The sequence below is a fragment of the Ursus maritimus genome, unplaced genomic scaffold (assembly GCF_017311325.1).
Source record: "Ursus maritimus isolate PB19 unplaced genomic scaffold, ASM1731132v1 scaffold_17, whole genome shotgun sequence".
In the NCBI taxonomy this organism is placed as follows: Eukaryota; Metazoa; Chordata; class Mammalia; order Carnivora; family Ursidae; genus Ursus; species Ursus maritimus.
Genome location: NW_024424119.1, coordinates 37,285,993 through 37,312,322, shown reverse-complemented (window position 1 = coordinate 37,312,322; position 26,330 = coordinate 37,285,993). Strand labels below are relative to the sequence as shown.

The 26,330-nt window shown below is 49.0% G+C and overlaps 1 protein-coding gene across 2 annotated transcripts in view; it reads left to right on the top strand.

Moving 5' to 3' along the window:
- Window positions 1–245: 245 nt before the first annotated feature.
- The window catches only part of PTPN3 (protein tyrosine phosphatase non-receptor type 3), a 109,080-nt gene continuing 82,995 nt past the window's right edge, over window positions 246–26,330 (top strand). The window contains exon 1 of one of the 2 annotated variants that reach the window (XM_040631690.1): window positions 246–397. Coding sequence is in view for 1 of the 2 variants with exons in the window: in XM_040631689.1 (XP_040487623.1) it covers window positions 389–397 (9 nt within the window). In the remaining variant the exon portion in view is untranslated. The remainder of the gene's footprint in view (window positions 398–26,330) is intronic. The other variant, XM_040631689.1, reaches the window with a different exon arrangement.

Genomic DNA, 26,330 nt, shown 5'->3' with positions numbered 1-26,330 from the left:
TCAAAGATTTGTTGAACTTTGCTTGACATTCCTGAGCATAAAATCACTCAGGGCTCGGCACACAGTAGGTACCCAATGAATGGTTATGGAACGAATGCCTGCGTGCCGGCGCGAGGCGACTGGGGGCTGCCAAGAGCTCGGCAGGAGAGCCCCAGTGGCCCTGGGCGGTGCGTCCGAGCGCGCCAGACCAGGGCGGAGCAGGGGCGCCCCGCAGGGCGGCCCGGGCGCCCGCCCCCCGCCCAGCGCGCGGGCCCGTCGTGGCCAGCCCGGCCGGCGGGAGCCGCCCGCGGGCGGCACTGGGCATGCTCAGACGGCGGCCAGGTCGCGCCGCGAGCGAGCTTCCGCGCCGCCCGCTCGCGCGACCTACCTGGGCGCCCCGCGCCCCCGGATGCTGCAGGTACGGGCGGGCGCGACCCCAGCGGGCCGAGGCAGGGCGCGGGGCTACCGGGGGCTGGGGGCGCGCTCGGCGCCGCCCCGCCCCCACCCGTCCCCGAGCGCGCGGCGACCGCGCGGGCGGGCTGGTGGACGCCGCGGCCCCGGGGTCCCGACGCCACGTCGGGGCGGGGAGGGGGCGCCCGGGCCGCGCTCACCTGGCGGGGCCGCGGCGGGAGGGAGCAAGCCGGGCGGGGTGGGGCTCAGTACCGGGCGGGCGTTCGGGACGCGGCGGCGGCGGGGCGTGGGCGTGCGCTCCGACCCGGGCAGGGGTGGACGTGGCCGGCGACCCCGGAGGGCCCAGTGCCGCGGCGACACTAGCCCCGGGCGCCGAGGGGGCGCACGGCCCGCGGGGAGCCAGCCAAGCGCGGCGGCCAGACCTCGGCTCCCAGGGCGAATCCGCCTCTCGGCTTTCAAAGATGGCATTTCCTGGGCCTGGCACGAACTCCAGCGCCAATAAATCCTCCCCGTTCCGCGGGCGATATAGAATGATTTATCAGGTACCTGCGGTGAGACAGCTGCAGTGGGGGAGTGTATGTGAGAACGCCCAGCCCCCCGGAAATTCCCATTTTCAGCAACCTAAACTTGCTGAGAAGTTGCGGTTGCCTTAAAAATTCATGGGAAGTTGAGACAACTTGACACCTGGGTTTTCCGAGCTGGTGGAAAGAGCTTGTGACTTGGAAACTGGAGACCTCCGTTCAAGTTGGGCTCCCCCTGGCCAGCTGGTGACCTTGGGCGAGTTGTTTAACCTCTCTGATCTTCAGTTTCCTACACTGCAAACAGCCGGTAATAATGCCCACCTCACTCGGTGGTTGGGTGGATTAAGTGGGATAAATTATGTGGAGGTGTTTGGCTCCGTGCCCGGCACAAAGCAAGGGAGCAGTTGGCGTGATGTGAATTTAATTCGTTTAGAGACCCTTGTGGCTCCCATCTGACCAGGAAATTAGAATTACGAAAGCATCTTCAGGGCCTAGTGGCAGAGTGACAGACCCTGCCTTTGTGCCCTGGAGAACTGCAGAAGTCAAGGGCTTTGGAAAAACAATTTAGCCGAATTGTAATCGGAGAGCATCTTAGTTGAAAGCAGTTTTATACATTCAGAAACTCCAGAAGTTGGCAGTTGAGCTTTACTTACAAAAGAGCTGTTTTGCAAGATGATCCATCTTGCAAATGTTTAAAGAGATGATGGGAGGAAGTACAGCCTAGTTAGAAGGATTTCTGTTGGAAAAACCTCCCCTACCCAACTTTCCTGATTATTTAGATCAGAGTTTCTTAACCTCAACACTGTTAACATTTGGGGTTGGATCATTTTTTGTTGTGGGGCCTGTCCAACTCATTGCAACATTTAGCTGCATCCCTGGTCTTACCCAGTAGATTGTAGTAGCAGTCCTTCTCCCTCAGTTGTGCCAACCAAAAATGTCTCCTGCTGGGACCAAGTGTCCCCTGTTGGGGGGGGAGGCAAAATATCTCCTCTCCCTTTTAGAGTTATCCTGCTTTCTGTCATTAGCCTACCTGAGTTGTTCAAGAATTTCATCTTGTGTTTAACCTTCGTATAGCCTTCTAGAACTGTGCAGAGTGCATCCACATACATCAACTCACTTAATTCTTACAACTCGCCGCTGAGGCCAGTGTTATTCCCATTTTACAAATGAGAAAACTGAGGCCTTGAACAGCCGAGCCTACGGTATTGGCCTAGGTGCGATAGAACTCAGGTCTTCTGCTTCCTTGGGCGGGTCTTTTTCTTCTGCATCAAACTGCCCTTTATTGTGTGGAGACTTTCAAATAGATGACTTTACTGGCAATTAAATCAACATGTAAAGGAGACTGGAAGCAGGAACCCTTTCTGAGATTGACTAGTTGAAAATTAACAACGGTAAGCTATTATCTGACAGAGAGTAGGTCGTTGTAGTTAAATATTCTAGTTTATAGTGAGCTCCCATAAATCCCACATACACTTAATGGAATACCAATTTGCAGAGAATCAAAGGAGAATAAAACATGCCTACTACTCTGTATTGATCCTGAGTTGTCTCTGGTGACTTGCCATCTCCTAAAACTGGACTCCTATATGCAAATCAGGCATTAGCTGAGGAATATAAAAGGTCAAGTTACTGAAGGCATTTTCCAAGTGGCCTTCTGTTCAGCAAGCACTTAATGACCTGCTTCCGTATATCAGACACAGTGCTGGGTGGGGATGCTGAGTAGGCCGATGGATCCCAGCAAACCCAGGAGGCCTGGGGGAACTTCCCTGCCAGGAGGGGGCAGGTCCTCAGGGACAGCTGGGAGTGGCAGAACGAACCTAAATTAACACGGTCAAATTCAGGATTCCTCACGGCTTCACCACTCCTGTTTTGGACCTCCTCTTTGACCTTTTTTCATAGAGAAGAATTCTGGTAGCTTTTAACCTCAGGCAGGTGGCAGGAACCTGGTTAGAGACAAATCTTACCCCTGAAAGAAGCTGGGGTTCCCAGCGGGTAACTGGCCTCAGGGGATTGGGACCAATTCCTTGACTGTTGACTGTGAACTGGGAGGGTTCCTTTACATTGTTTAATTTCAGTGCTGTTCTCTCCCACTCTTGCAGTTGAGGAAACTGAGCTAGCAAAGGTAGTCTGGGGCCAGGAGCAAGAGTGACCAACTGTGACCTTCTGAACCTTCGGTCCAGGCACAGAAGGAATTCTCTGACATAACCCACCCATAGGGCTCAGCTTTGGGGATTGGAGAGAGCAAGAAGGCCTGGCCCCCTACTTCCCCGCTGAGCCCTCAGGGTTTGTGATAGGTTGGGAGGGGACCTGCAACTTTGACAGTAATCCCGTTGCTCAGCTTCCTTCCACCAGACAGCAGTGGTTCCTGGAAAGCAGGGCCAGTCCCTCTTCATCTGTTCCCAGGTCTGTTGCAGGGGCTGAAATGCCTAAGGCACTCTGCACTTGCCCTGTCCTTAACGGGCTGGTGGTGGAGGCAGGGCAGCCTGATGGTGTTGCTTCCCAAGCTCAGGCTCTTCTTAACCAACTCTCTTAGAGACAGGCCAGGAGCTGGGCAGTGTCCACGCTGCTCGGGTCTCACAGGTGTCGTCTTTCATCCCCCTGAAGGGGGATGAAAGGGAATGCTTTGATAGGCCCCTGTCTAAATCTGATCTAGTCGTGGGTTCCAAGACCCAGAGATCTTGCAGCTACGTAGCTTCTGGTTATGTGTGCACCTGAAGCTACTTTCTGCCTCCTGGTGAAGACCAGCTGAGAGCACAGGTTTTGTTTTTCGTTTTTTGGTTTTTTTTTTAAGATTTTATTTATTTATTTGACTGACAGCCAGCCAGCCAGCGAGAGAGGGAACACAAGCAGGGGGAGTGGGAGAGGAAGAAGCAGGCTCCCAGGGGAGGAGCCTGATGCGGGGCTCGATCCCAGAACGCCGGCATCACGCCCTGAGCCGAAGGCAGACGCCCAACGACTGAGCCACCCAGGCCCCCCTGAGAGCACAGGTTTCACAGCAAATTCGGACACTTACTGAGCTGTGTGTCAGGCCCTAGGGTTACAGAGACAAAAGTCAGACCCTTATCTTGGAAGGATGCATGGTGGAATTGGGAAGACAGTGAGGCGTGTGTGTATGTGTGTGTGTGCAGCTCTATATCTACTTATCTGTCTCACAGTTACTTTAAAAGAGGATAAAGCCAGATGCAAGAGAGACCAGTGGAGGCAGCCATTCATGCTGATGGGGATCAAGGAACACCATAAAGAGTAGTTGGCATTTGAATTCAGCCTTGAAGGTAGAAAAAGATGGTATTGGGCGGGCGGACAGAGCAGCAGGCGCTAAGGCCCAGAGACCACGTGTGTATCAGGAGTGGTGACTCTTCCCCAGGTCCAGCCTCCTGACCTTGGTTAATGCAGGACCCACCTCCCGGAGTCAGGGTACTCCCCCATGTCTGTAAGGGGACCCAGCCTCACTCAAGCCGGGGTAAGTGCCCATTCTCCTTGTTCTCCCCTGATAGAAGTGAGGCCTGTGGGTTGTCTTTGAGCCATGAGCACCTTCTGCCAGGGATGCCTTTGGTCTTCGTTAGGAAACACTGTTATGGCCCTTATTGGCTGCCAGGCACTGTTCTGAGTGCTTTCTAAATATTAACTCATTCAGTTACGCCTTGGAGCAACCCTTTGGCCATGCTTCCTACCTGGGTACTGGCAGCTTGCTGGGTAGGTGGGGGCAGAGCTCATCTAACCAGTCTGTGTCCCTCTGTGGGTGATGCCCTGATCATGGGGCGACTTCTCCTGGCTGCAGTTTATACCAGTGTGCTGGGAAGCAGCGGAGTCGGAGGGGGATAGAGTTCCGGCTGCCATGACCCTCTTTCCATCAGGGGGCCAGCCAGGTTGCACTGACTACATTTTCTGAACTTTCAGAAGACTGGGATCTGTCGTCTGAAAAAGAATGTTTGTGCTGCTTTTTCGTGTAAGAGGAAGGCCTGGGAGGTGTTGTTTGGATACTGAGAGAGTGGAATTTTTGAGGCAGTTTGATGCTTTATGTGGAAAGTTAGGACAGAGGATTTGAAATGGGGATAGTCCTGGAAAATTCAGGTCCCATGATTTACTGTCAGGATACACAAGGTTTTAGTAAATATTTAAGTGATGTGTAGTTTGGAGTGGATTTTCTGTACAGAGCCCCTTGGTGCCTCAAAAGGGAATAAATAGTACTGTCTAGTCCCACATTCCTGATAGGGTGAGAGAAACCGAGACTCGGAAGGATGGAGTGACCACCCAAAGGGCACGTTGCTCATAAGCAGGAGCCAAGATGTTTTTCCCGTACAAGTCGTTTAACTGTAAAATGAGGATAATAAGGGAACCTGTTTCCTTTAAGTGGACCATTTTAAAGGAGCTAATGAATGAAAACCCACTAGGACAGAACTTGGCATAGCCCCTCCCTTTGTGGTTAGGTCCCTGACCCTCCAGACAAATGCTTTGTTTAGTGTTCAGTGCCAGGAGTCACTGTGGGTGAGTAATGGCTCACTCCAAGGACCAGGCTATGGGGCCTAGCTCTCAGGGCTAAAGGGACATTCCAAGGGGCAGGATCCAGGACCAGAAAGGGGCCATGGCCTACTGGATGCTGTGTGATGGAAGGCACTGGGCTGACTTTGGGAGTAGAGTGTGCAAACCTGACCCCCAGCACCTTGCTTCCCTAAGGTGGAGTCAGCCTCAGTCCAGACCCGGGGTCCTTGTGAGCGAGGCACCAGCCAGCTCCATCAGCCGTCCCTTGACCCTAATCCCTAGTGGGCCTGGAGAGAGGATGTGACAGTTGGAGCCCACTTTGCTCCCGCCAGCCCCCTCCCCTAGTCTGGTTATCAAATTCATACATGGCTGCTGTAGAAATCAGAGTGTGCGGAAACAGAAGAATCCTCAGTGATGCTCCTTCTGGAGGTTACAGTCAGCACCACCGCCACAGTGGACCCCACATGCCTTCTCACCTGCCAGCCTATTCTCTTCAGTCAGGGGGGGTCTTTCAGAAACACCTCCTATGGCTCGGAGAGTCAATGAGACTGATGTTGGCATCTCCCACGCCCCCACCCCCCCCACCCCGTGCGCAGGCTCTGGTCTGCTCACTTCATCTGCCACAGGGGCTGTGAGAGCTCCCCCCCCCCCCTTAACTCCTGCTCTGGGTGTTAGCCCTTGATTGCACTTGATTTGGGTAAAACTGCCTGCTGTAAGCGCTCATGCCTCCGGATCTCTCTCCTTTCACAGCGCTTTCACGGTTGCAATTTTGCAGTTAATGAGTGTAATTATTTGTATTAGTACCTGTCTCCCCAGCGACACGGGGAGCTCTCTGAAATCAGGGTCGATCTGGCTTTCTTTTCAAAAGAAAAAAAAGAAAAAAAAAACACCTTTCTGTGAGACTTATTTTTTTTCTTTTAACTTTTTATTTTGACCTAATTCAGACTTAAAGCAAGGTTCTCAGAATAGAACAAAGAACTCTCATATACCCTTCACCCAAATTCAGCAAATGTTACCATTTTATCACATTTTTTTATTCTGCTCTTTATGTATATATATTTTCTCTTGAGTCATTTGAGGGTTATTTATAGTCTTCCTTTCCCTCAAAATACTTCAGTGTTTCCTAAAGGCAATGACATTCTTCTATATGACTACAGCACAATTTTTAGAATCAAAAAGTCTTTACTGAAACAATACTATTCTCTAATCTGTAGATCTTACTCAGGTTTTTGCCCGTTGTCTTGATAGTGTCCTTGGTAGCAAAGAAACCCCCAGATCATGCATTTCATAAGGTCATCCTTTCTCTTTAATCTCCTTTAAACTGGAACTGTTACTCAGCCTTTCTTTGCCCTTTATGACCGTGACATTTTTGGAAAGCACAGGCCCATTATTGTATAGAAATGCCCTTCAATTTGAGTCTGTTTTAACTCACCATTGTGTCCCCAGTACCACTGGAACATCAGATGCACTCAGTAAATATTTATTGAATGGAGAGACATAAGATGGAAGGAGGTGGAAGGGGAAAGCAGGTTTTCTAGTTTTCCCCACTGCCACTCCTTTCCTTGCTAAAGGATCTTGTTAGTTGCAGTCATACTGTCTATAGGTTTGAATCCTACTATTTTTATAACACAGCTTTTCCCAGAAAAGAGAGGCTTCATAGAGCTAGCGAGCCTGCTGTCCCTGGAGGTATACAAGCAGACGCCAGGTGATGGCTTGGCAGGGGTGCTGGAGAGGAAAATGGAGCATTTGAGGAGGGGTGAGACTCAGCCTGGGCGTCCCTCCTCGTTCTCGGCACCTTTCTCTATCTGCGACCCCTACTCTGCAGGCTTAGGGGCCCAAGAATAAAGCGATGAGAATTCATCACCTAAACCAGAACATTTTGAGATAAAAGTGCGGCTATTAACAATTGCATCTCGTGAACTAGCCTCAACTGGGACTGCCCTAGGCAAATCAGGAGGTGTGGTCACCCTACCCAAATGTGACTTCGAGGTTGGAGATCAGCCTGCAAAACCCTCCAGCACTAGGTGTCCTCTGCCTGGATAAAGACAGAACTAACCTAGCACTGCTTGTCCAGCCCCTGTTCGTGGCTCTAGTACCTGCGGTGAGTCACACCTCCCTTGCCCTGCCCAACTTGGCTCCTGCTACACTTTACTTTGGCCCTCCCCTCCCCTCCCCTGCGCCTTCCTGCCACTGGGATTACTGTGAGAGCCTGGAAGGTCATTTACATACCCAGGCTGGAAGGAGGAGGAGGGCCTGGGTCTACGGTAGATGCACAAGGGGGACCAACAAGCCAGCCGTGTTTCCCACTGATAAATTCTGATGGAATTTAAGAGCCAGGGTGTGTTAAGTGAGGTGGGACAGGAGACCAGGGGCTCCCTAGACCTTATCTTTTTTCCCCTGGTGCTCACACTTCCACTGTCCTTCCTGCACAAACACCCACATCCCTCTCCCAACCCTAGTTCTGAGATCAGAACCAAGTGACTGGCCTTTGGCAGAAGCAGGGAAGCAGGTGGCACTGGGGACCCGGGCACAAGAGGATGAGCATTGGATGACCAGTAGGTGTAGACAGGGAGTTGGATGCAGAGAAATCAGGCAGGAAACCAGCGTCTAGGGATTCCGGTAACAAGGTCAATACAAGGCCATTTATCCGGAAGCCTAGACTTGCAGTGCCGCGTCCCCAGATACTCGGGTCAGAGGGGGCAGGCACAGGGGTCTGTATAGTACAGCTCTTTAACTCATTTTCTGCCTCGCAAAAAATAACAAACCCCACCTTCCTGGATTAAAAAGTATCATAGGATAAGAATGTGAAGGCTGGCGATATTTTCTGGGTCATCCCAGTCATGTGGACTTCATGAACGTAGGCCAGTGCAGTATAATATTTTTATAACTCTAGGCATTGGTCGCTTTAATGGCAAAGCCAGTCAGGGAGTGTTCTCGTTCTTCGAATGCAAGATACTAGCACTTACTGAACTTTGGAAAGGTTTTCTAGTTAACTGTGATATGATGTCTTACCAGTTAAAGATAGTCTTTCTCCCCTGCCGAGGCACAGCTATGTAAAAGCACTTAGTCTGAGGTCACTTTTTTTTATGGGACAGAAGGAATCCCACGGTGTCAGAATTGGAAGAGACCTCAGAAGAAGTGTTTCCAGCTCCCTGGTTTTGTAGACGGGTAAACTGAGGCCGTGAAAGGTCTGTGGCATGCTCCATGGCACACACGTAACCAGTTGCAGAGCAGGGACCAGTACCCACATTTCCACCCCCAGATCTTGGGTGTGTCTACCAGATCTCCTCTAAGGATGTTGATGAGATGGACTGCATCTTTCTCTTGTTAACAGCAAGTTTGTTCACTACAGAAATACGTTGTATTGGCGTTGAAGCCAGTTTTGCATTTCTGGCTCTTTTATGTGGAAGTTGCTTGGCTGATTTTCTGTTTTTATACGGAAAATGATACGTATCTTCCACTGAATTTCTGTAGTATATACTAGTGTTTCTCAGATTTTATCACACCAGAATCACCTGTTAAAACATGGGCTGTGGGGCCCCACCCCTAGAGTTTCTGATTCAGTGGGTCTGAATCAGACTCAGGCGGGGCCTGTAAACTTGCATGTCTGACAAGGCCCCAGGTGCTGCCGCTGCTCCCCACACCAGGGACCTCACTTTGAGGACCGCTACTGCAGGTCCATGGTAGTTTCGGACAAGTGCTCTGCTCTTTGCAGCCAGCTTGTCTCCCCCGCCTCCCTCCCCTGCCCTCTCCTGCCACCCCCGCCTTCCAACCAGCTCTCCCTTGTTACTCCCACACCAGCCAACCTGACCATCCCACGCTCTCCAGGTCTCCTACCTGTTGTCCTCACCTTGCCTCTCCAGAGGGCCCGTGGCCCCAAGATGCTGGAGCTCCATCCCCTTTCCCTGTCCTGTCCTTCCCTTTCTGGCTCCTCTCCTCTTTCTTCCTGTCCTCCAGTCTGAGAAAGTGAGTGTTCCTTTGGCTCGGGCTTGCCTCTCTGCTTACAGCTGAAGGCTGTCCTCCCGTCACCCAGGGAAAAAAGCCTTCTCCTAGCCCAGCCTCACCTTCAGGTCACCACCCAGCTACTCCCTTCCCTGTCTGTGGCCGCTGAAAAAGATTTGCTTTCACCTCTCAATGCAGACCTACTGTTCCGTTGTGGGAGTTCAGATTTTCTCTGTCTGTGATGAAAGACATGATTGTTCTAATTGCAGTAAAATGGACGTAGGGGTACAGCTCAGTGGCATTAGGTGCAGTCACATTGGTGTGATACCGTCACCCCCATGCACTGCAGAACTCATCTTGCAAAACAGAAGCTCCGTACCCATCAAACACTAACTTCTCAGCCCCCCGCAACCCCCCTTCTACTGTCTGTCTCTATGTGTGAGATGATTCTAATAACCTCCCGTACGTGGACTCACACAGTATCTGTCATTTTGTGCCCAGTTTATTTCACTTGGCATGATGTCCTCAGGGTTCAGCCGTGTTGGAGCAGGTGTCAGAATTCCGTTCCTTTTCAGGGAGGAGTGACGTTCCGTCGAATGCATGTGCACCACGTTTTGTTCATCGTGTCATCTGTCAGTGGACCCTTAAATTGCTTCCACCTTTTGACTCTTGCAAGTAATGCTGCTGTGAACATGGGTGTACAGAAAGACATCACTCTGATTGGTTGGGACTTGCAAATGCAGGCGGGGTGTTGAATCATTTGTACAGCAGTCCTGACTTTATCTACCCCAGCACCCCCCCAGCACTCACCTCTTGACCAACACCACCCTCGCCATCATGCTCAGAGACTGCTCACTCATCAAGACCAGTGGCGGGTTCTCATGTCTCAGCCCACTGGGTCTCTGTGCCGAGGGCAGATTGCCCTTCCCTCATACCAGGGCTTTTATGATGTGGCTCCACAACCCCCCACCCCATTTCATCCTCTGCCTTTGTTCTCTGTTCTTACCATTCTGCAGGCTTTACTGGGTAGACTCACCTGATGCCATCATCAGGGACCCACAGGGCCTGGTCATCTCTGGGCAGTTTGGGTCATATGTATATCACATCTGAACATCTCCATGAGTGTCCCCGGCTCCCTCCTCTGCACCTTTTTCCCTAGAAACACCCTCTCCATAAGTGAAAGTCTGCCAGCTTAGAAACCCAGGATCACCCTTCGCTTACCCGCACACCTGCCCTGGACAGTTCCTGCCCCATCACACCTCAGACGTTCCTCCTCCAGCCTGCCCTTCCTTCCCACCTCCACCCCCCCACCCCCACTAAAACTGGGTTCATCCCTGTGCTGCTACCGTTTGCCTCTACTTTTGCTTCCTCCCCCGCACCCCCCGTCAGTAGGCCTCTCACACCTATACCTCCTTCATGGTGTTGCCAAAAACTGTTCCCTACAAAAGCACCTAAGATCACCCTGTTCTCTGCAGATTCCATCTGGCCTTGCTTCCCCGTCTCTAACCCCAACCCCACAAGCCATATGCTCTAAGCCTGGGCTTCCCAAGCTTTAGTGTTAAGTTGCAGATTCTGCTTCTAGGGTGTCTGGGGTGGGCCTACAGTCTGCACTTGTTACAGGCTCCTGGATGGGGTTGAGACTGATCCACAGACCAGACGTGGAGAAGCCAGACTCCAGAATAGATCTGTGTCTCACAAATAAAATCTCTACCAACATGTTTTCAATCTATAAATAATGCAAGAAATTTTTAATGTTGTGGGGTAGTTTTAATGTTTTCTTTTTTTCTACAGTTAATCTTAACTTTTTTCGATCATAAAGGCTGTTGCAGTGAGGACTTGCCACTTAAAGACATTTTAGAAGGTCTTTGAGACATTCTAAACTAAGGCTTCCGTTTTTAAGAATCACCAAACAGGTCAAGGTGTGTGAATGTACAGGGGGTCGTGAAATGTTTTCCTCTTAAAGAGGCACATACTCGAGGTCAGGGCTCCCTCTTAGGAGCAGAATTCTGCAGGGCAGGGACTGTCTCTTAAAGAGCTCCATCCCCAGGGCCTGGCCCGGCTCCCCTTAAGATGTTGGCTGAAGGGGAGGAGGAGTCTGGGTCTTCCTCTAAGAGGAGCTTGGATGTGCCACGCCTGGTTGGAAGGGGAGCCTGTGCCTCCAGCCCTCCTGGGGAAGGCGCTATCCATCCTAGAGGGAGGGAAGGGATTCCTGGCAGCTTGTCGAGGGGCATGTTGGCCCATTTTATGACTCTTAATAAGGCTTTGCGGAGGGGAGCCGGCTGGGAGAAACGTGCTGGTGGAGGTTTTCCAGGAACTGGGCTTTAGCCTGGGAGGGAAGGGAGGAGGTCGTGGAGGGCTGAGGGCTCAGGAGGAGGGCTGAGGGTGAGCAGGCAAGAAGATGCAGCCAGAGTACCTGGGAGAGTCTGACTGTGTTTGCCACACCAGGAGTGTCGGGGAAGCAAGTACCACAAAGCAAAGAATCAGGTTCATGGGGGGTGAGTAGTGGGAGGGATGTCAGGGAAGGATGTAGCCGTTTTTGACCAGCCTGCTCCAAAATTTTGTTACCTTCCTATCTCCCAGTAAGTCTAAGCTCTGTAGTCTGTAAAGGAAGGGTTTCGTGACTTGGCCTCCGCCTGCCTCTCCCACTTGTTCTCCTACTTTCCCTTCTTTCTAGGTCCTGGCCCAGTGCAAATGGGCTGCCTCAGGACTAAACCCCTTTCCAGAGTTTTCTCTGCAAGGCTCCGGGACTCCTTGTTATCTCTTGGTTCAGGTTGTAAGATTGGGGGGGGGTCCTCTCTGCTCCCCATCCCCACTAACTCTGTGACCCTTGTTGAGCTCCTGATGTCTAGATTTCCTCATCTCCGCACCGGGAATGACCTGTATCTCCAGCTCACGAGGTCTGGGGAAGTGCTTCTCCCAGTGGCACATGATAATTACTTAGGAGCTGCAGGCCTGCAATCGCTGTCTGCCAGTCTGTCTGTCTCAGTAAGTTTGACAGAAGGCCCATAGTGACGTTCGTCCACAGGTGGAGCCAGAGGTCTCAGCTGGGAGGGCTGTGCCCCCTGCGCTCTGCCCTGGGCAGCCTGGGGCTGAGGTGGTGCCGCCGTGGGGTGGATGCGAAGGTCTGTGCAGCTGACGAGGCAGACGCTCTGGAGGCTGGGTATCTGCTCGTGGTGTGGATGTTAAAAATGGCAGCTGGCCACCGTAAAGAGGAGGAAGCTGAAGACCAGGGCAAGTTGGTTGGGGTGGAAAGCAGGGTCCCTCAGACTTTAATGTGCATATGAGAAGATTCAGATCTCTAGGTCTGGGGTGGGGCCTGAGAGTCCACATTTCTAACAAGCACTCAGGTGATGCTGCTGCCCGCCGTCTGGAAGCCGCACTTGGAGGGGCGTTGGTCTGGAACGTGACCATGGTAGGGAGGAGGCTCGTGGAGAAGAGCTTACAGAAAAAGCAACCTAAGTACAGCTGCAGCCCTTTCTGTTCAGCTCGTGGAGATACCCTGGAGTGGCAGGTGCACTCAGGTGTCTGCAGACTGGCATCTCCTCCTGAGCCAGATCGGAATGGGGTTGTGGGTGATGGTGGAGAAGGGGCAGTGGGGGACCCTGAGAGCTTTGAGATAAGTATTGAGTGATTTGATTTTATTGTTTGATAGTTCATCCTTCAGGGTCTAGCTTTGCCATAAGAATCCCCTTAGAAGCTGTTTCTGTCCCTGGCTGAGCAGTGGTCACCGCCTGGACAAGGCCCCAGCAGCCAGGGGCACCCAGCTGTTTCCAGAGCACTAACCACACCAAAAGGTGATTATTTGATTATTCATGCTTTTCTGCCTCTGACCAGCCTATGAGTTCCAGGGGGAGCTGAGACAGCCTCTTACTCACCTGAACCCCAGCACCTGCCGTGGAGCATGGCTGCAGGTGAGACTCATTAAATGCCTCAGGGATTAGAGAGGGATGAATGCAGAATGTTCACGAGGGAAGAATGTGTAAATCCCTGTGACTGAAAGAGCAGGAGAAGCAAGCACTGAGCTGAGACTTGGAGAATGTTGGTGTGGGTGAGGGAAGAGGATTTAAGGAGTCCTCAAGACCTTAAGTAAAATACCGGGAATATCTTCTGAAGATAGAATGGGGCCTCACGAGGGGCAGCTGCTGGGGATTTGGGCATCAGCTCTGAGAGCTGGATTGTGTGGGAGCAGAGGCTTCAGCCAGGGGAATAGGACTTTCAGCCAAGCATCCATTGTGTTGATTTGAGATCCAAGAGCAGACCTGCTTTTCTTGTCCCTTCAGGAGAGGACAGGTGCCCAGACTTAGGCAGGTAGAGGATAAAGAACTTCGGCTTCATGAGCCTGGGTAGAAGCCGCAGACTGAGACTGCACACGCGGCAGGGCTAGAGCACATTCACAGCCCTTAGCACGTCGACCCTCCCTACAAAAGGGCCCTGCCACGTGGGGGTCCATTAGCTTCCTGGACCTCAGGTGCCCTGCAATGTGGGGGTCCGTTCGCTCCCTAGACCTTCAGAGACTCCCATGAGTTGGGATCAGACTCATTTTCCTGAGTTGGGAATGCTGTGTCAGAGAGGTTCAGTAACTTGCTCAGAGCCCCAGAGCTGGGAAGTACAGGAGCAAGCCTGGGGTCTGTGAGCCGGGAGGGTGTTGGGTGGGGCGGCTGAGCCTTAGAGCAGGATTTCTGGGGGAGGAGTGGTTGCAGGTGTGGCTGACAAGGCCCAAGCACTGGCTGACGGGGGTTGGGACGGCAGTTGGGCAGAGGAAGAGGAAGAAGCAGGGTGGGGTGAATGCAGAAAGGAGGGGGGGGTTGGCCAGACAGAGGTTTAAGTAGTTACACACCCTGGGGGCCAATAAAATATCAGGTGACAGCTTTTTTTTTTTTTTAAGTTCTATCAGTTTGATTTTCTTCAAACTCATTATTGCTGGTTGTAATTTAGGAAATACAGAAAGGTTGAAAGGATAGGAAAAACTAGCAATTATATTTATGGTCTTGAGTTCCTTTCTAATTATCTTAAATGGTTGTGTTCACTGTAGATACAATTTTATAACCAGCCTTTTTTACTTAATGTTCTAACATTTCCCTTTATGTCACGATGTCGTTATGAAGTCTTCATGGCATCCTGTGGCTATTTTGTGATTTACTTCACTAGCCCTCTACAGTTGGAAATCAGCTTTTTTGGTTTGTAATTTTCAACGTGAAGTATTGTTTGGAGGAAAATCTCTGCAGATGGCTTCGTTTCACGTCTGGATACATCCTGACAGTAGGTTCCTAGAAATGGAGTTCGTCAGACCACCTCCCAGCTTTGTTGGGATGATCGTTCCTTACCGCTGACACAAGCCTTCTGAAAGTGCGGGTGTGAGCCCTGTGTACATTAGTTGTTTGTTCATTCATTCCTGTGTGCATTTCACAAGCATTTATTAAGCGCCTGTGGGGAAAGACTCCATTTTCTATGGCCTGGTCAGCAGAGGAACGGCTGCCAGCATCTCTGGCTTGACTGAGATGTGTGGGCGTATTTTATCACACACGGCATCCCAGCCCCGCCTGCCCCAGTAAGCAGGGACAGCCCGTGGGTCCAGAAGTAAACTTGCAGGCCTCTGTGGCTGCAGGGTCCGGTGAGCGCTAACCATGAGTTTGGAGCTGCCTGTGCCTTTCCTTCTGTAATAATGCTTGGCGGTATGGTGAATACAGAGTATGGTGTTCTCCGTTTACCTTCTATTCATGCATCCCACAGACACCTGTTGAGTACCTCATGTGTGCTGGGCATTATCTCAGGATTGAGGGTAACCGTTAACTAACAAAGTGCCTGACTTTTAAGGAACGACCATTCTAGTAGGAGGTGGGGATGTGGGAATAGGGCGGAGACAATAAATACTTAATACGTCCGGCAGCGATAAATGGTAAGGAGAACTATAGAGTGAGGGAGATAGAGTGCCGGGAAGACCTCACTAGATAGGTAAAAGTTGAGCAGACACATGGGGGGGGGGGTGGAGGATGTCTGGGGGAAGCAAGCTTCCAGCACTGGGAAGGGACTGGGGAGCGGAGTGAGAGCAGTGACGTGCTGCAGTATTAGGGCAGGAGATGGGCCTTGTAGCAAAATGAGATGTAGGACCCAGGGTTCCACTGGAATCCAGACAGCCGCTCCTGCCATTTGAAGCATTTCAGACTAACCTCATACCTTTTTGTTGCTTATCTGCAGTGGGTGATTGCTGAGGCCTCTGTTAGGCAGGGGAAAGCCCTGAAAGTTGAAACCCAGACTTTGGAAAGTCATGGCTTTTGCTGGCCCTTGGGTCTCCTCTTCTGTGCAATGAGGGACTTGAGCTAGGAGATTGGTAAGGAAATGAGGAGCTTTCCAGGGCTAGGACTCAATTAAGTGCCATTAGTTAAGTATGCTAGTTAAATCCTGGTCATTTAAATTAACTGTTTGGAGTGTGTAAATGAAATTGTTGATAGATACTTAGTTCTAAGATTTATTTTTATTTTTTTAAGATTTATATTTTTGAGAGAGAGAACATGCACAAGTGTGCAAGCGTGAGCAGGGGGAGCGGCAGAGGGAGAGAATCTTGAAGCAGACTCCTCACTGAGCTTGGAGCCCAACACGTGGCTTGATACCATGACCCGTGAGATCATGACCTGAGCCAAAACGAAGAATTGGGTGCCCAACCAACTGAGCCACTCAAGTGCCCCAATAGATACTTAGTTCTTAATAAGTGTAGCCCGTCGGATTTATTTGTTACAAACAGTTGCTCAGCCAGCTGGGTGCTTGCAGTAATGGTAGGCAGGTGGGAATGGGGCATGCCCCCGATAGCTTATCCATTTAGTCATCCATCCATCTGGCAATTACCGAGCACCTAATGAGTACCAGGCACTGGGCTGCGTACGTCACAGTGGTGATTTTTAAGAGACCCAGATTCTGCCTTCATGAAGTTCACGGTGTAGTGCAGCAGTGCTAGCCCTGGCAGAGGATCCTGGTGGGGAGGGACCCTGGTCAGAAAGGCCAGGGCAACCCCTACCTCACACCATATACAAAAATTAACTCAAAATGGACCAGTGACCTAATATACCAGCCAAAGTCATAAAACTCATAGAGATTAAAAAAAAAAAAAAAAAGGAGTAACTCTTCATTCCCTTGAGGTTAGCAGTAGATTCTTAGATATGATAAGAAAGAATGAGCAAAAGAAGACAAATTGTATTCATCCAAATTAAAAACTTGTACATCAAAGGACATTATCAAGAAGGAAAAGACAATCTACAGATTAAGAGAAAATACTTGCAAATCTTATGTCTGGTAAAGGTTTATTCAGGGTAAATAAAGAACTTCTATATTTCAGTCTAAATTAAGATAACCCAATTAAAAATATGGACAGAGGACTTTGAATAGACATGTCTCTGAAGATCTGCACATGGCTAATAAGCACATGAAAAGATGCTCAACATTAGTCATCAGGGAAATGCGAATCAGAGCCACAGTGAGATACCACGTCACACCTGCTGGGATGGCTATTACTGAAAAGGGTAAAAACATGGATGGAGATGTAAAGAAATTGAAACCCTCTTCCATTGCTGTTGGGGATGCAAAATGGTGCAGCCTCCATAGAAAAAGTCTGGTTTCCTCAAAGAGCTAAACATAGAATTACCGCATGTCCCAGCAATTCCACTCCTAGGCATATACCCAAAAGAATTGAAAGCAGGCTCAAATAAACGCTTGTACAGAGATGTTAATTGCAACACTGTTCATAATAGCCACATGGGAAACCGAGTGTCCCACAGATAAATAGATGAACAAAACGTGGTGTCTCTGTACAATTGGATATTATCATTCAGCCTCAAAAAGGAATGGCATTTTGACACATGCCCTGACATGGAGGAACCTGGACGATACCATGCTGAGTGAAGTAGGCCAGACACAAAAGGACAAGTGTTGTCTGATTCCACACGTATGAAATATCTAGAATAGGTAAATTCATAGAGACGAAGTTGAGGTTGCCAAAGTTGGGGGAGGGAAGGAATGACGAGTTATTGCTTAACGGGTACAGAGTTTCTGTTTGGAGTGACAAAAAAGTTTAGGAAATAGTGGTTGGTTGCACAACGTTGTGAATATAATTAATGCCCCTGAATTGTATGCTTTAAAATGGTTAAAGCGGCAAATTTTGTGTTCTGTTTTGCCGCAAGAAAGACTGGAGAGAAGCTGTGTGAGGGTTGATTTCCCTCCGATTGCTCTCCGCACCGCGTCACCTCTGGCTCGAGCCTGGCCGCCTTTAGCCTGATTCTCTTTTGATGTGGAAGTCAAATGAGGTGACAGGTGTGGAGTGTGGGTCGTGGGAGACGCCTTTCCGTCCCCTTCAATTCCATCCATCCCAAGTGTAAAAAGTTTGTTCTGTCTGGTGGAAAAGACAGAAAACAGTACATCTGGTGGTTTTGCCAAAATCGTCATCAATTACCTGCTCATCTGTTTTGCCATTTTCTTCCAGATTGGGGGGGGGGGCGGGTGTCTGCCCCTTCCTGTCACCTTGCTGCCACACATCTTTGGTGCTTTTGCCCTAAAGCAGGGCTCCCCTGGGCCCCACTCCCCTGACCTTTGTGGGAGCCCTTGGTCATGTGCTCCTTCTTCCCCTTTATATTTACTAGGAGTCTTCCAGAAGTTGGAGCCGCACAGACTAGAGGTCACTCAGACCCCTAGCCATGCTGATGATTTCACCAGGTGGAATATTGTAAACTGTAACCAAAACATGCCAGTGAAGTGTTTGGAATACCTGGACAAATGTTTGACAGTGGGATAATGGGAACAAGGACAACTTAAAAGAAAAAGAAAAAAAAAAAAACCCCGTCAGGACAACACTGTCAGCTGGCTTGTTTTCTCTGATGTGCATGGATCAGAGCTCATCCTGCCTGGCAACAGGTCTGTGTTACTGCCCTCTCCTTCCCCTCCAGGATTAGCTCCCTTTGGGCGATGGGGGCCAGCTTGTCCTTCACAGCCATGGAGCTAGATTCTGCACGGTGTGCGTACCTCCCACAGCTCGCTGAAAGAACAGCAAGGTTTAGATACTGCTGGCACACCTCAGCTGCCCCACCCCATTTCTGTCCTCATGAGATCCTGGGCTTAGGACTCCCTCCCCCCCCACCCCATGCAGGTGAAGGGGAAAGGGTCTAGTTGAGCTCAAGTTGACTAGGAAGCCCTGCCTTCCGAGGGCTGCAGTGAACCTGGGCTTCCATCTGGAGTCCTCCAAGTTCTAGGATCCCTGGAGGCAGGTGCGGTGGAAGAATGGGGGAATGGCTGGGTTTGGGACTGGCCTGTCACTCTCAGGATCTCCCTAGAAGGAGAGCTGTTGGTCACAGGGTCAGAGAGGCCTGAGGCCACACTGAGGGCCTGGCCTCAAGAAATGAGGTGACCTCCTCCTGTTTTCCCACTGCTAATAATTAACCCGGGGTGGCTGCCTGTAGAGCTGGAAGGGCCTGCAGATGTCACGCGCCCACACTCCAGCCCACACCTTCTGCAGAAATGAGAGGAGGTCCTTTACTATGCTTCCTCAGGCCTGAGAGATGTGTGCCATGTTTTAACTCCTCTCTCATCAGCACGCCCTTGGCAATCCAAGGGTACTTTGTACTTTTCCTTTAATTTTGTTTGAAACACCTCTTAAATCAGTTGTGTCATCTTAGAGGGAATAGGGTAATAAATACCCAAGTCGTTACTCAGGTTTCTGATGCTGCAGAATTAGGGGGAAAAGGTCTTCTGGACCATTTCCTCCTTAAGAGGAAATCTTCGAACATGTGAACTGTGGGGAGTGTTTACCAAGATTATCTCAAAAGGTAAGAACATACGTCTAGTCAGTGAATTACAGAGACCACAGTGCTTAAATGGGGCCTTCCTCCCCCCCACCACAGTGAACCACCTGTAATTCATCTTCCTTCCCCACCATGTGGGCCAGTGGACTCAGTGGGCAGGTGTGTGATGCCCTGCACTGAGCTTGGGATCATGACCCCATTCAGAGGCTGACTGTGACTTGGGCATGGCTCTTGGAGTCGACTCTACCAATCTGTAAAATGGGAACAGGAGTACTGCCCACCAGGCCCCATCAGAGTGAATGGAGTCAGGAGGAATGGGGGCAAAAGTATTTAGAGAACTCTGAAGCCCTGTGGAACCTTTGGCTGTGATGGCCACGGCCCGGGGACCTGGGGTGAGGTGACAGAATGGATAGGCCCATCGGTACTCCTAGCAGCTGCTGGTGTCTGCTGTGGGCCAGGCAGGAGAGCATTGCTTCTCAGAATTATTTACATATGAGGAGACTTACCAGAGTTCTTCGGACCAAGGTCCCCTCATCTTAGGAGTGGCTGAGGAGAGACTGGAACTCACTGAGGTCTGGCCTGCTCCTTCTGGCCACCAGGAGCCCCGGGGCAGTGGTGTTGCTCTTCCCCTTCCCCAAGCACTCCTTGACAGCAAAGAGTGGATTGTATTTCTGTATTCCCAGCTCCCAGCACGGGGGAAGCCTCGCACAAATAAATGTAACAATGGCAGCAACAAGATACATTATTTGCATTCAAATATTCCTAAACGCTGTTACCTTGATTAGCATTTTGGCATGCCTTTATAAATCTTTTTTAGAGGCTATGCAGTTTCCTTTCAGTAATCTTCTGACTCCTTCTCACCAAGTGCTAAAGCCCTGGCTTGAGAAAGCTGTGTAAAAATACATTTTATCTTGGTGTCTAGAGTCGCTGGGTTACTGTACCTAATGTAACCCGAGGTGGCCTCTTGGGTTAAAAACCTTACAGGCAGGGGGTTTGAAAGCTGGAAAGAGACTTTGGAGGGCTCTGAGCTGGGAAATCGATGGAAGAAAACCAGTGAAAACTGAAGAAAAATGGAGTAGCAGCTTCCTGGGTCACTTGGCTGATTTAGTGACAAAGGGGGTGATGCTTTTCCGAGGGGAGGGTCGGAGGCTATTTATCTGTGTTTCCTTGAGATGAAATTATGGCGAGGGCTGCTGGTGGTGAGGATTGGGTTTCTCTGGCCGGGCTGCTGCTGGCTGCAGACTCCTTGGCAGGAACAAAGTTGGCAAGACGGCCCTGTTCTGAGAGTCCAGCTTTTCGGCTGGGAGGAGCTGCGATTAGCACATCTCAAACCTTTCAAAGTGACTTTAGTTGTTTTCTTTTCTGAAGGCTTCTGCTACTTTTGGCTGTAAAGGGGTGGGGGCTGGAGCCCAGGATAGAAATATCAGGGACTGACACTCAAATGGGCATGTCTGTGCCCCGAGGGCAAATATTAGCACAGTATTTTTGTAAAGTTTGTGCAACTTGATTCATGTCCCTGTAGAGTAAATTTATTCCATCCTGTTTTCCAGTCCGTTTGGGGCCTCTTGAAGCTATCCAGAGGAGGAATGGAAAGAGATCGGTAGCTTAATTTTAGGTGGAAACGGCTCAGTATAAAACGTTCTGTCGTCTGTGTTTTGAGCTTTATGTGTTGCTTTTTGTCCTTTCATATTCTTCTATCCCCTGTTTCAGTGATGGGCCATTCTAGTTTTTTTCAAGAGTGAGGTATCCTTTTAGAATTCTTTCCCATGAGAAGTCTGTGTAAGGAATCCAGTTTCAACGGTGCTGCTTTGAGAGGGCTTACATGTACAGAAACTTAACCTTGACATTGTTGAAACAGAAGTCATAATGGAACCTTGGTCTTGGAAGCTCGGAGTGCACCCATCCCCCCTCCTTGCGTGCCAGCCTGCCCTCTGCAGCCTTCTCACCAGAGGTCTTGTCCAGCTTCTCTGCTTGATCACCTGGTGACGGGGATTTCACTCTCTCCTGACATAGTCCCTTCCATATTTGTGCGGCCTTGACTGTTCAAAAGCTCTTCCTTCTATTGAAGGAAAATCTGTTTCTTTCATCTTCCACCCATGGAACCCTTGGGGTTTAAATAAACCAGTCTAACGGTAGTAGTAATGAGTACCATTGATTGGACCCAGCTAGGTGCCAGTTAATTTGCATACATATTCAGTGCTTAAAACGTCGGAAAGCAAAGAAAATTTCCCCCCTTTTATAGGTAAGGAAACGGGTGAGTGATTTCTAAGTTCACGCAACTACTAAGTGGTTAAGCTGGGGTTCCAGCCCACGTCTGATTCCATTGTTGCTGACCTTCCCATAACCTCACACCATACCTTACTGTGGGACGGCCAGTTGGATTTTTGAAACACCCTGAGATTTCTCTAGGATACCACTTATTCCTTAGACACTCCTGCTAAATCTCTTTCTTTGGAGTTCTTAACATGTGTTTCCCCTCCTGGCTTTTGCAAATGCACTGTGATGTTGGAACCCATTCTACCTAGTGGACTGTCTTTTATCCTGCAAGATTCCCGATGAGACCTTGGTGAACTGGTCCCACTGCCCACCACAGCCAAGTTAGGAGCCCTCGTCCTGTTCCTCTGGTGTCTTGGGTGTTCATCTCCCTTAGAAGCTGAAACTCCAGGCACCTCCGTCTCCCCTCCCCGCCCCTCCAACCCGGCCTGACACAGAGCAGGTGCCCAGTAAATGAATATTGAGAAATGGTCCAGAACTCCTTTGCCAAAGTAGTAATAAAGGCTAAAAGTAATTATAAACAAGATTAAGGGTCTGTGAAATTGTAGTCCTAGTCCAATGTGGGACTTCGGCCAGTTGTTGGGAGGATGTAAGGACAGCTTGTCTGGTGAGGAGTCCTGGAAGTCTTTTTCCTCAACATGGTTTGGGTCAGTCCCTCTAAGGGCTGGCATGTGCCCCCTCTTTCTTCAAGGAGGCAGGCTTGCTGGCCTCTGAAGTTTCTGGGTTCACGGAGGTGGCATCTTCACAGGACACTGTTCAGAGCCGTCCTTGGGGGGAGCCCACATCCCAGCCTTCTCATTTCTCTGTAGCCCACACTGCACAGGCGCCAGATACATCCACACGCATGCTGAAAACAGCCCTGGGAGGGCTGAGTCCTGGGAAATTGGGGACAGGGGTGCAGTTTAACACTGCACCAAGATAACCTTTCCCAAACATGTTAAAAAAAAAAAAACAAAAAAAACTTCTAAAAATCTCACTTTAAAAAAAATCTCATAAAGGGGCACATCTCTGGCTTGGTTGGTAGAACATGCCACTCTTAATCTCAGGGTCATGAGTTCGAGCCCCGTGTTAGGAGTCAAGTGTACTTTTAAAGAAATCTTAAGAAGATGGTGTTAAAAGTCAGAGGAGTGTTCACCTCTGGGGGAAGTCATGTTTGCAAGAGGGCAGGGTCGGGGGGCAGCTCGTGCCAGCCTTCATGAGAGCTGTGCACTTAGGATTTGTGCTTTTTTTTCCCCCTCTGTGATCCTTCAAGAAGAGGAGGGGGGCAGTAATGACTTCATTTAATAGACTCACAAGTCTAACAAGAGTTTTCTCATCGCTTGGGGGCAGGCTTTGTGTTGAGTTCCTTAGCGTCGCAGCGCCGCCCTGAAAACTTTGCCTCATGGAACTTAAGAGGTTGGCTTCTCTTGATAGCCCCATTACCTCTTTCCCGGAGCTGTCTACAGCTCTGACGGAGCTCTTTATCTTGCCCTTCAGGGAGCTTAAAACTACTCCTTGTTATCCTCCCAGTATCAAGTATAACTCTCTTATTTTGTTAATTTTGCAAGTGTCATGGTGTTGAACCTATAAATAAACCCCGACTCCATAATAAGAAAAGTATTTGGCATTTTGAAGTTGCAGGAGAAGAAGGGTGCTAATTACCGGTCTCTGTTTGAATACAACTAATCCTACAAATTACTCCACCCTGCTTCCCGGGGGCTTCAGTTGGGAGATCCAGTCCCTGAACAAATTACAGGATCTACGGAACAAATGATTTGATTCCAAGCCTGTACTTCTGGAGCGTGAGGATTAATAATTGCAAGATAATTTGAGTATTGAGCTGTGCTATTGAAGGGACTCGGATGAGCATTTTCTCCCATGTGGTGGCAAATAATGTGAAATGTGAGAGTTAAGAACTTTCGTAAATGTGTTCACAGAAGCATTTTTTTAATAAATATGATATTAAATACTCTTATATATGCATGCCCAAAATTAAAAATAAGTCTCGTACACCAATACTTCCATTGTCAGCTGTGATTATTGTTTTCATTAACAGGCTTTAAGCTTTAAAAATGCTGTTGAAAAATTAGTTTGTCCTCAGCCTCTCTGCCGAAAAATTAGTGCATTGGTTGTAACACTGAATTAGCAATATGAAAATGCCATCCTTAATAGACTTTTTTTCTAATTGAGTGACATTCATAGTGATTGTTTACGTTAGAAACTAGTTTTTAAAAGAAGTCTGTGTATTTATCTTCGTATTGTTATGCAGTGTTGTACTTTGGATATTAAAAAAGCCAAGTGGGGGGGTGGGGAGGTAATTGCCAGAAAGCAGTGTTGATAAATTTATGGAAATTAGCCATGAGGAAAATGAAGTTTCATGTACCAGTTGTAATTTTATCAGCTGCACATAATTTAAAATTAATATAAGTGAGGAGCACTTGGTGGCTGAGTCAGTTAAGCCTCCCACTCTTGCTTTCAGCTCAGGTCGTGATCTCAGGGTCCTGAGATCGAGCCCCAGGTTGGGCTCTGTGCTGGGCATGAAGCTGGGTGTGGAATCTGCTTCAGCTTCTCCCTTTGCACCCCCTCCCTTGCACGCAAACATGCTCGCTTTCGAAAAAAAAAATTAATAAAGTGAAGTAGTATATATGGCAGTGTTTTTTAAGGTATATGGGTATTTTCGGGGCTCTTGGGTGGTGCAGTCATTAAGCGTCTGCCTTCAGCTCAGGGCGTGATCCTGGCGTTCCGGGATCGAGCCCCACATCAGGCTCCTCCGCTGGGAGCCTGCTTCTTCCTCTCCCACTCCCCCTGCTTGTGTTCCCTCTCTCGCTGGCTGTCTCCCTCTGTCAAATAAATAAATCTTAAAAAAAAAAAAAAAAGGTCTATGGGTATTTTAAAAATGAACTGAAATCACTGATAGGTTGGGCTGAGTTCCATTAATAACATTTGCAAAGCCTAATAGATCCCAGATGCGTGCATCTCTTTTCCCTTTGTTTCCTTCCTTCCTTGCCACAATAGTAGTTGACTGTCCCTCATTTCTGAGGAAGAACATTAAAGAAGGCACTGCTGTCTTTTTTATAACTTGACTATTAGGAATTGTTAAGAGTCACTGTGTGAAAGATGTGAACTAATTTGAGGAAATGAGCCAAGACATCTGGTTACGTAATATCAAGTGACAGGATTCTTTCTGAACTACCATTATTTTCGTGTTGCTTTCTTCCTCTGTTATGACAACAGTGCTAATCCCAGCACTGACATATAGACTGGAAAGTCTGTGTTGCTTCAACGGTGCCTTACAAAGGGCTTCCCCAGACTGAGTAAGGGGACAGCTGCTAAGCTGCAGAAACTCCTTTTAGCTCTGGGAAGTGATCTGTAATGTAGGAAAGCTGACGTAGGGTACAGTCCTAACCAAGCCCCTGGCTGTAGACACACAGTGAAAACCGAAGGGATCCCTGGGATCATCGGGTTGAGTATTTTCTACTGCAGGGTGCTCAGACCCACTGTATCTGAGTCCCCTGGGGATGCTTACGAAAAATGCAACTTCTATCTGACCACTAAAGCAAGGCAAGGGCCTGGTTTGGATCTTGGATCAGGAGGAAAGAAATAAAGGACATCATTAAATAATTTGCAAATCTTTAATATGGGTTGTGTATTACATAAGTGCTTTATCAATGTTAAATTATCTCAGTGCAATAATTGTACTGTGGTTTGAAAGGTCCTTGTTCTTGAGAGACATGCTAAAATATTCAGAGGTAAAGGGGCGTGGTATCTACACCTTGCAAGTGTTCAGTAAAAAGCATGAAGCGGGGTGTGTGTGTGTGTGTGTGCGCGCACGTGTGCATGCGTACAGGAGAGAAAGCATATGTGGCAAACTGTTAATTAAATCCAGGCCAATGAGGGTGTATGGGAGTTATGTTTTCCTTGCCATTTTTCTATAAGTTGGAAAAAATTAACTTTTAAAATGCAGTTTCCTCGGTCCTTACCAAACCATAGTTCCTGTGGGTGGTGCCCAAGAATCTATTTTAACAGGTTCTCCAGATGATTAAATCAAGCACATTCAGGTTTTATTTAAGTCTTTGGTTTAAAAAGTCTCATTTTAATCGATGTTTCTTTCTTAGCAGCTTAATTACTAAGCATACATTCTTAAACAGTTTGATCTGATCTTAATCTAGTGCTTAATCCATAAATCCCCATCCAGATGTTTATAAATCTTGAGAAGGGAATACGCCACTTCAGAGGAGTTTAAGGAACACGTAAGCCTGGCCGTAAAACAGACCAGAGCTAGAAGCTGTCCTACGTGAGCTGCAGCGGGCAGTCAGAAGGTGGTTTATGTTCTCCTATGGGTATGCAGTGGGGTTGTGAGTGACGTGCGTGTGTCCCCTGAAGACTTGGTTAAGCCCTGAATGCAGCCTGACTGCTGTGTATTTACAGTGAAAAGGAGGAGATAGCAGTATTGGTATTTGGTGAGTCATGTCTCTAGCATGGCTGATTATACATGAGTGTTTATTACTTCTCCGTGCTGGAGACGTTCCACTCTAGCTGATCAGACATCTGTTGGGACTTATAAATATCCTCCCCACGCCCCAGAAGAACCTCTCCTGAGTTCTCTAGGGAAGAAGAGTTAGGAGAAGGAGGGAATTGGGATACAAAGAAGGCCTTCTATATTGTGAGAGATTTTTTGAAGTTGAACTGGGATAAGAAGGGAGCTTGGCTTGCAGGAAGGAAGTAGGAAGTCATAGGTAGGAGGTGAAGTGTTTTCCTCTGGCGGCCACTAGGTGGTAGCATCAGCCTGAGTCAGCTTGTTGATTATTCGGGTTGATTCCCTTATCAAGCTACCTGTGGTTCATTTGTAGGGTTTATTTACAGATAGGTGTTAATAAATCAGGATTGCTTTCCTTTTCTTTTTTTTTTTTTAACTGAAACTTGCAGTCTTGAATTAGAGGTCTAAATTCTTATTTTTGAAAAAAGG